Genomic DNA, 8,722 nt, shown 5'->3' with positions numbered 1-8,722 from the left:
TATTAGTAGATTTTACTTTAAGCATAGAGGTTAAAAACTAACAATAAAATTTATATTAAGAACTGAATAATTTATGTGTTGTATCTCGGAAAAGCATATTTTCCTTAACATTTAGTATAATATTTATTTGTTGAGTTAACGGGAAACTAGAAATTTAGATAAAGGTACTAGGTAGGTTATATTTAACAAGATTTTCTAATCACATTATTTTTATACGTAACCAACACCTTTAGACTCGATTTTGACCCACTTAAAATGGACAGATTTAATTCAAAGTACACAAGAATCTTTGAAAATAGAATTTAAATTTTTATGCTTTTATTTGTCATCAAATATCTTGAATGATAAAAATTTTAAGCGTAGCGATATTCAAAATCTTTGTTTTTTATTATAAGCCATTTGCCATATTTTTATTTGTATTATAATTATTTACTACGTAATTATTTTCAAACACGTAACAATAAAAACAGCTAAGTCTATCAGTAAAAAAAGATAAATAAAACAAAAAAATAACTAAAAATTATCTATATTTAAGCGCACCCCTTATACACTGGTCCATACCCGTACCCCGCACCGTACTCCGCACCGTATCCCGCACCGTACCCCGCGCCATAACCCACTCTGTTCCCGTTCAAATTCTCACTAAGTATAGCTGCGTTTCCATTGCCGCAGCCGTATGAAATGCCTCCTGCACCTGCTGTAGGTAACGCGCCATCGACCTCTACAGCACCGAGGAAAGGAATTTCCCCGCCAACATTCACGGGACCTTCGTAAGCGTTGTCTGATTTCATGGTAACGCCGGTTGGCGAGATAGGCGATGAGCTAGTGATCGTGAAGCTTCCACCGTTTGATGCAGCGAGTGAAGCCGCGTTGAATGGTAGAGATCTTGTACATGGCTCTTCGTAGACTTTTGGTTCGCAGACGTAAGCTGTAATGCACTGTGAAAATATGATGATTATTATAGGAAAGTAGTTTGCAGTTGAAGGTAAGTATATTTGTGAATGGTAATGTATAAAAAACTAAATGACTGATTTCAATTTGAAAGTAGAATCCAAATTACTAGAATTAGATGCTTATAACAATATGTAACCTGCTTTATTTTATAGAATAGTATAGTATAGCATAGTATAGAATTAGTATAACAGGTGACAAAGGATTTTTGAGAAATTACGAGATATTTTTAAATTTATTATCGACAAAAAATAATTGTTATCAGAACTGTAGCTAGTCAAGATGTTCCTAATTCGTTGTTTTTAGATTTATTTGTATCATATTGCGAATATAATAATAAATAATAAATAACTAGCTTACCGCCCGCGGCTTCGCCCGCTTTGTCTAAAACCCAATAAATTATAAACTAAAACCTTCCTCTTGAATCACTCTATCTATTAAAAAAAACCGCATCCAAATCCGTTGCGTAGTTTTAAAGATTTAAGCATACAAAGGGACATAGGGACAGAGAAAGCGACTTTGTTTTATACTATGTACTAGTGGTTATAGTTGTAATTACCTGGATGAATAAGGCTTGCGCGCAGAAAATGAAAACTGTTTTGGACACCATTTTTTATATTTTCTTGATATTTCTTTTAAAGTATGTTGGCAAGTGGATGAGTAATACATTATATAGTATTTATATAATTAGCACGGTTAATTCGAAAGCCTTTCGTAAATATGATGTAACTATGCAACAATCGTGGTTTTTACTGTGTTAATATGTCTCTATTTTGTAATAACAATTTCTTTAAAAAACACGTGGATTTATTGCAAATATATTGTACAAAACTAGCTAGAAATCGCGGATTTTCTCACGTGTATGTCATCATGGTAGCGCGCGAAATCCCGTTCTCGTAAAAATTTCTATCCCCTTCTTTAAATGTCTTTTATTATAGCTTCGTTCAACTCTGGAGTATTATAATACTATTTGTTTGAAAGTGTGTATGTTTAACCTTGTTGTATATGGTTTCTTTTGAACCTTAATCACTCAGGAATTCCACAAAGTATAACCTAATTACATGCGTTATCTATGACGACGCGCTACAAATATAGTTTCGTAAGACGAAACCCAATGTACTATAAAAGTCAAGTATTTACAAGAATTCCATATAATTTATTTACAAACACCAAACATGTCTTCACTCGCCTTTGTGTTAGCCAGCTTCTGCCTGGTCCAGGTAAATATTTATTCTCAACATTTTAAACTTTTTTAAGAAAAAGTGTGATATAGCATAGGTGGAAAGTGTACCGTGAGAAGAAAATATGCTAGGCTCTCTATAATAGGCTCATAAAGATATCCTTTTGATAAATTCGGCAACGTATACAAACATATGTACTTATATCAACTTTAACAACGAAATTTAGAAACTTAACTATCATAATGCCCTATATCTTAATCATAAATGCCCTATATCTTTAGCTAATAGATAAGAAGGCTTATTTCTATTTATCATTAGAATTAATATTAAATTAATTTTCTTCACGTTACTTGATTAATCTTCTTCTTGCAACGTTTTCTTTGTAATTATTTTTTATTTGAGATGTAGATAAATCCACGAGTCATAAACATCTGTGTTAAATATTTTGCAAGAATCAATGCGAAGCATTAGAGACTACGATCGATTTTTATTTGCTTTCATTTATTTAATTTCAATACATTAAATTGTAACTAATAGAAATTATATTGTTTTCAGAGCGCACTCTGCCAGCCATGCGCATCTGGTTACGGCGCTGAAATCATCGTCCCATCTGGTCCCTGCAGATCACCATACGGCGGTCCCTTCGCTGGTCCCTACGGAGGTCTCTTGGAAGGTCCCCTCGGCCCCTACGCTGGCCCCTACGGTCCCCTAGCCGGTCCCCTCGCTGGTCCCTTCGCCGGTCCCTTCGGAGAGCTCGCGGGAGCGTACGGCGGTGAAGGCATCGGTGACGTCACCGTATTCGGAGAGATGCCAGTAGCTGGTACAACTCTGGTTAATGGTCAAGTGCCAATCCTCGGTGCTGTGCGCTTCGCGGGAGATCTGCCAGCTGGTGGTGTTGTCACCATCGCTGGTAGCTGCGGCTGTGGATGCAAAGGACCTTACTTCTGAACTGTGATCGATGTTTGACGAATATATATTTTGAATCGAGTTCCTGTCTTTAAATGCAAATCACATTATATGAAAGAGTAGAAGTTACGTTTTTGAGTATCTTAAACTCAAACTCAAACATTTATTTTTTCAATTAGACTTCTTCTAGAAGCACTTTTGAATCGTCATTACATATTTTTAACATTTACCAACGATTCGGAAAGCAGTTAAACTTAGCTTTGGGTTCCGTACTACCTATTCAATTACATGTAATTACTAGGTCATTTATCTTATTCTTAATTGAAAAAATGAAAAATATATGTAGGAGTATTACTGGCTGGTAGAAGTATTACTGGCTGATGAGAATTGCATCGGAACGAGATTTGACAACTGTCGATCTAGCGGAGCGTCGCGTCGATGGTCGGCTGCAGACGTTGCTTGGTTACAAACGAAGAACGGCTAGAGCACCACGTTTGCGACGAATCGCTATTGTTCCGAGTAATCTTGTGCATTGTTGTAACGAAACTAATTAAAAGCGATTGATCAAGTGATTCCCTAATTACTAGCGCATAGATTTGTGCGATTACATAACATTTGTTGTAACATTGATGATTCATTTGTTTCCACCAACATTATAATTTACTGAAGATATGGGTGATTCTGATGAATATGGCCATCCGCCGATATATATTTATTTAAAAACCATATGTTTTTACACAGATACACTTGGATTGACGTTGCACGCTTTACACATATTGGCTTAATCAAGGTATATTAAAAAGGATTACCTATAGTACCCATACTAGGCAAGCTTGTATCGTGGGCACTGAGACGATTTTACCAAAAAACAAAATTAGATGTCCTCGGTATGATCAACGGTATCATAATAACACGTAAAAAAGCATTTTATCACTAATTATAAGCTACAGGATAATAAATACTGAAGATACTAAATACAATTACTATAATATACTAGCGGTCCGCCCCGGCTTCGCCCGTGGTACATATTTATGTTTTCTCTACATAAGAACCATCCTGATACTTCAAGGAATATAATAAAAAAAGAATTATCGAAATCGGTCCACCCGTTCTCGAGTTATGCGCTTACCAACACATTTTGCGATTCATTTTTATATTATAGATTATGAAATTTTCCGTGCTTATGATTCTCTTTGGAGCAAAATGTAGAGTTGCAATAAAAAGATATTGTTCAAAATAAGCAAGATAAAGGCACAGCATTAACGTTTATAACTAAAATTTTTACTGAGTTAATAAGTAAGTTAATATTTTCTTTTCGCATACTTCCTACATAAATACAATTACAGGAATAACACCGAATAAGGAAAGTTTCGTAATATACAAGCCCATAAATAAATACATGTATGATGTTAAGGTGTTTATAAATACAAAATTCATGTAATTCGGTCATAAATTTTCTTTGGACAACTATCTCAGGTTTAGGTAAAATAACATCATATTATATGGGTTTTATACATAGATACAAGAATAATATATAAAATAAAATTACATGATATGAACAATTATAATACATGGGACTTCATCTTTTCGAATACACTGAACAACGAAAGAATGCTCTACGCCTGTTCACACTAAAATAATTTGACATAGAAATTATGTTATATTGTTCTCATTCTAATGAGCATTCGCTCGTTGGATGTAAATGCACCGTGAGATTACGAATTCAGAGTGTATGTTCTTTCGCAAATTGTAATTTTTCTATAGGACATAGGTACATACATTTCTTCAAGTGAACACACACAATAAGACATAATAGAGTTAAGATTTTGATTAAGATTAAATTCAAATTCAAATTAATTATTTGTCAGAATTGTGGTAATACAAAAGGTCACATGATTTAGGGCCGATTTTTCAATGCTTGGATAAAACTTATCCGTCCAATAAAGAATAAATAATAATATTACACGATGATATTAAAATGTCACGTAAACTGTCAAATGCGGGCAATTAGAATACGTTTTTAAAATGGTAGTTTTATACATTATTCGACGAATAAGTTTTATCCAAGCATTGAAAAATCGGCCCTTAATTAATAAAATAGTCCACACAATTCGCCAAACAATTGGCATACAAATTTTTCACGTAAACATTGCAGAATATATAAAATTAAAATTTAAAATTAACACGTTTTTATTAATAATAAATACATTAACTGATTATCTTAAAGAATAGAAACATTATTCCGCTAACCATATTTTCAATTTTCTATGCATTAAATTTTTTGGCATTTCATTTTTAAGATTTTGAAACTTTGTTTGCGTTTGATTCATATTATTTAATGTATAATAATTATAAAAGCTTGTAATGCTTTTCTATGTTTGTTACTCCTTCACGGAAAAACTGCAGAACTGATTTCTATGAAATTTGGCACACACATAGAGGGTAAATTGGATTAACACATAGCATGGACGTATAAAAAAAGACGGACACCGTATTACGAACAAACAACGTGAAGCCACCATAGTAAGCTAGCGATCGTGTAAAGACAATAAACACGCACACACTTTCATCATAGTAAGCTAGTCAGCCGCCATTACGTCGTGAACTACCGACTGATTAACTGCGTCACTGTTTCACAAAAAATATTTAAAATGCCGTTTTGCGTGGTTAAATGGTGTCGCAACAGTACAATTTTAAATAACAAAACACAAGGGATTACATTCCACAGGGAAGCAAGTTATTTCTTGTATGTTTTAATGACAAAATTTTTTTACGTCCATGACACATAGGATAATTCTTATCTCGAAATTCTTATGTGAACGGGAACTATACGGTTTCTCTTTTGACTACGCAGGCTAAGCTGCGGGCGAAAAATAGTTTTATGATATAATTTTTAAGTTTCATATACTATATATTGTATACGTGAATATTTCTTAAAATTATCGTTAAAATATCCACATAGAGCAAAATTAGTAACATCCGTGTCTAACGTCTCTGTATGTTTGTATGATCTACTAAATAAAACTATATTATTATCATAGAAAATTAGCTAATACAAAAGTACATATTCTATTCAAAAACAACAGACTATCATTGATTTCGTAAAATATTCAATACTATTGTTAGAATTGACACTAATTGAAAGTTTTGAAATGCGTTAGCGCCATGCTTTTTCTTTTTTTAATATGGTTCTGTATATATTTTGTTATATATAAATTACCTTTTGTAATGTGATAGCGATTTAATCCAATAATTTCAATTTCCATGCAGGAAGTCAGCACCACACTTCATTTTTACAAACATTTTGAAACATTTTTTCAAGTTTTGTATACTGTTCTAAAACTGAAATTCAAACTTATTGAGATGATCTGTTTTTTTTTAATAATTAGAAAGAAATTTTTTTTTTATCTGGTAATGTATATACAAGGAATTTGCGATTCTTGCTGTTTTTCGTGGTTATTCTAAGTTTATTGACTTATTTAATTTTTTAAAACCTCTATAATTTAGGTTAATAAAATGAAAATAATGTCCAATTTATTTAAAAACAATAAAAGTACTAAGTATGTCCATGTATAGGTCTCATTAGGCCAATTTATTTTGTTCTATTTATTTCACTACATAACCCCAATGCGTGTTTAAATGATATATAAAAGCATCATAGAACAATTAACAAACTATTATTTGCAAACATGTCTTCAAAATCGTTCATAGTTCTATGCATCCAAGCTTTCTTGGTCCAGGTAAGCTTTTAGATAATCTAGATTTTAAAAAAATACCAAAAATATTCTATTTTCGAGAATACTTTTTTAATTAACGATAGCCGCAATAATAATTAAGATGGCGGTCATCGATGGACATTTACAAAAAAAAAAGATGAACGCGCCAAATTTGAATTAAAAAAAGATCCCAACTTTTTTTTTATTTTGAAACAACATTGCCGGCCAGGATAGTTGTTATAAATAGTATTTATGTTATTAATAATCTTTTGTAGATGGACTTTAGACTGTTTATGAGTTTAACATTGGTACATGATACACGATCATAGTTTTAGCCAATTTTCGTTACGCATCATGTAGGAGCATGGCATAATTTATTGGTACCAACTAATTCATTTTTGTCTTGACGGTGATTATAATAGATGGTCTATGAATAAATTAATCTGCAAGACGCATATTGCATAATAATTTCGTGAAATTTTATAATGCCGCAAATTGCAGGAGAAAATAAACTTGAAAAATGCAAAGGTCATTTGGCATTTTGTTCTGGCATATTTTGACCCATAGAATTTAATTTGATTTCTTAATTCAGAAGCTTCTAAATTAAGTGTAGGTATATTAAATTACTGACTTTGAGTATTGAGCTTATCTGAATAATTAAAAAGCAAATTTTATTAACAACACAACGATCAAGATCTATCTGCTGATTTCTTCAATACACTGTTTTCATGTTCATTTTACTTACACCTAATGTATTTCAGAATGCTCTAAGCACGATCATCGGACCAGCAGTCTACGGCAACGGTTTCGGCCTTGGCAACTGTGCAGGTGCTGGGCTTACAGCTGCAGCAGCAGAAATGGCCGGTTGGTATGGATATAACTCCCCCGCTCAATATCCTTTGGAACGTGAAATAGTTGAATACGCTTATCCATTGGATTACTACCCTAGAGCAAGAGAATTCGGACCATATGGGCCTATTATCGAAGCTCCTATTGGTCCTTTCGCTGGTTTTGGACCGTACGGTTATGGTCCGTATGAAGCGATAGGAGCTTACGGTGGTGAAGGCATCGGTGACGTCACCGTGTTCGGAGAGATGCCAGTAGCTGGTACCACCCTGGTCAACGGTCAAGTGCCAATCCTCGGTGCTGTGCGCTTCGCGGGAGATCTGCCAGCTGGTGGTGTCGTCACCATCGCTGGTAGCTGCGGATGTGGATGTGCTTATTGATTTATTAAATATGTATATAGTTTAAATGTTTGTTTTTTGTTTCATTAACAATCCATTTTGTTGAGGAATAAACCTCCATTTTAAGGGTATCAAACATTTTATGATACAAATTCTAAAATCGATTACGCTATGAGTACCTATACTTTTCTTTGTATTACTATCATTACAACTGATTAAAATTAAACTCAAGAATTTATTTGTTCTACAGACTACAAGTAACAAGACGCATTTGAATCGTCAAAATACATAATTTAATATAATCACTATAGTACTATACTATACGTAATATAATCATCACCGGTTCTGAAAATAGTTTCTATAGAGAAGAACCGTCAAGGAACTCTAAACTCTAACTTTTACAACATTTTTTTTTTCAATTAAATGATGTCAGATTCTTGCGTTCCTAAGCGACAATATTCTATTTCATTTACGTCTAACTATATCTATGGGTTACCTGAATTAAATTAAATATTATAAGTTTTGAGTCTACTACAGCTTAAATGCTTATAAGTTTATTGTAAAAGCTTATAGACTTTGAGAAATGAACTTGTTTACAAGAGCCGGAAAATAGCATACATTTAGGTAATTTTTTTTTGTTGTGACAGCAAACCTATCACATTTTCTGGCTAGTAATTCGGTGTTACTGTGTACTTAAACTGTGAATAGGTAGGAAATAAAAAAAAAAATTACTCTTATAAATTATATTGCGTCAAATATTATAAATTATATTACAAAATAACAT

At 32.9% G+C, this 8,722-nt stretch overlaps 3 protein-coding genes across 3 annotated transcripts; 2 read left to right on the top strand and 1 right to left on the bottom strand.

Moving 5' to 3' along the window:
• Positions 1-530: 530 nt before the first annotated feature.
• LOC149896595 (chorion class B protein PC10-like) lies at positions 531-1,592 on the bottom strand. The gene is made up of 2 exons (XM_090117377.1): positions 1,511-1,592; positions 531-938 (listed from the first exon to the last, which is right to left on the bottom strand). Exons 1-2 carry the CDS (start codon positions 1,559-1,561, stop codon positions 531-533), a joined length of 459 nt encoding a protein of 152 aa, XP_089973503.1. The 5' UTR covers positions 1,562-1,592.
• Positions 1,593-2,124: 532 nt separating this feature from the next.
• LOC149896594 (uncharacterized) lies at positions 2,125-3,080 on the top strand. The gene is made up of 2 exons (XM_090117378.1): positions 2,125-2,171; positions 2,688-3,080. Exons 1-2 carry the CDS (start codon positions 2,127-2,129, stop codon positions 3,078-3,080), a joined length of 438 nt encoding a protein of 145 aa, XP_089973504.1. The 5' UTR covers positions 2,125-2,126.
• Positions 3,081-6,727: 3,647 nt separating this feature from the next.
• LOC149896593 (chorion class A protein Ld5-like) lies at positions 6,728-7,980 on the top strand. The gene is made up of 2 exons (XM_090117375.1): positions 6,728-6,778; positions 7,516-7,980. Exons 1-2 carry the CDS (start codon positions 6,728-6,730, stop codon positions 7,978-7,980), a joined length of 516 nt encoding a protein of 171 aa, XP_089973501.1.
• The last annotated feature ends 742 nt before the right edge of the window (positions 7,981-8,722 follow it).

Source organism: Colias eurytheme, chromosome 28, assembly GCF_061535395.1.
Source record: "Colias eurytheme isolate Ceu_HAF_F1 chromosome 28, ilColEury1 Martin Lab GWU primary, whole genome shotgun sequence".
Taxonomy (NCBI): Eukaryota; Metazoa; Arthropoda; class Insecta; order Lepidoptera; family Pieridae; genus Colias; species Colias eurytheme.
This window is presented reverse-complemented; position numbering and strand designations above follow the sequence as displayed.

What these genes read in the sequence shown, in the direction of transcription:
- LOC149896595 (XM_090117377.1), bottom strand. Translation starts at nt 1,561, where the DNA reads ATGGTGTCCAAAACAGTTTTCATTTTCTGCGCGCAAGCCTTATTCATC. An exon ending in CGCAAGCCTTATTCATCCAG is followed by an intron (nt 939 to 1,510) that starts GTAATTACAACT and finishes ATATTTTCACAG; the next exon opens with TGCATTACAGCTTACGTCTG.
- LOC149896594 (XM_090117378.1), top strand. Translation starts at nt 2,127, where the DNA reads ATGTCTTCACTCGCCTTTGTGTTAGCCAGCTTCTGCCTGGTCCAG. An exon ending in CCAGCTTCTGCCTGGTCCAG is followed by an intron (nt 2,172 to 2,687) that starts GTAAATATTTAT and finishes TATTGTTTTCAG; the next exon opens with AGCGCACTCTGCCAGCCATG.
- LOC149896593 (XM_090117375.1), top strand. Translation starts at nt 6,728, where the DNA reads ATGTCTTCAAAATCGTTCATAGTTCTATGCATCCAAGCTTTCTTGGTC. An exon ending in TCCAAGCTTTCTTGGTCCAG is followed by an intron (nt 6,779 to 7,515) that starts GTAAGCTTTTAG and finishes AATGTATTTCAG; the next exon opens with AATGCTCTAAGCACGATCAT.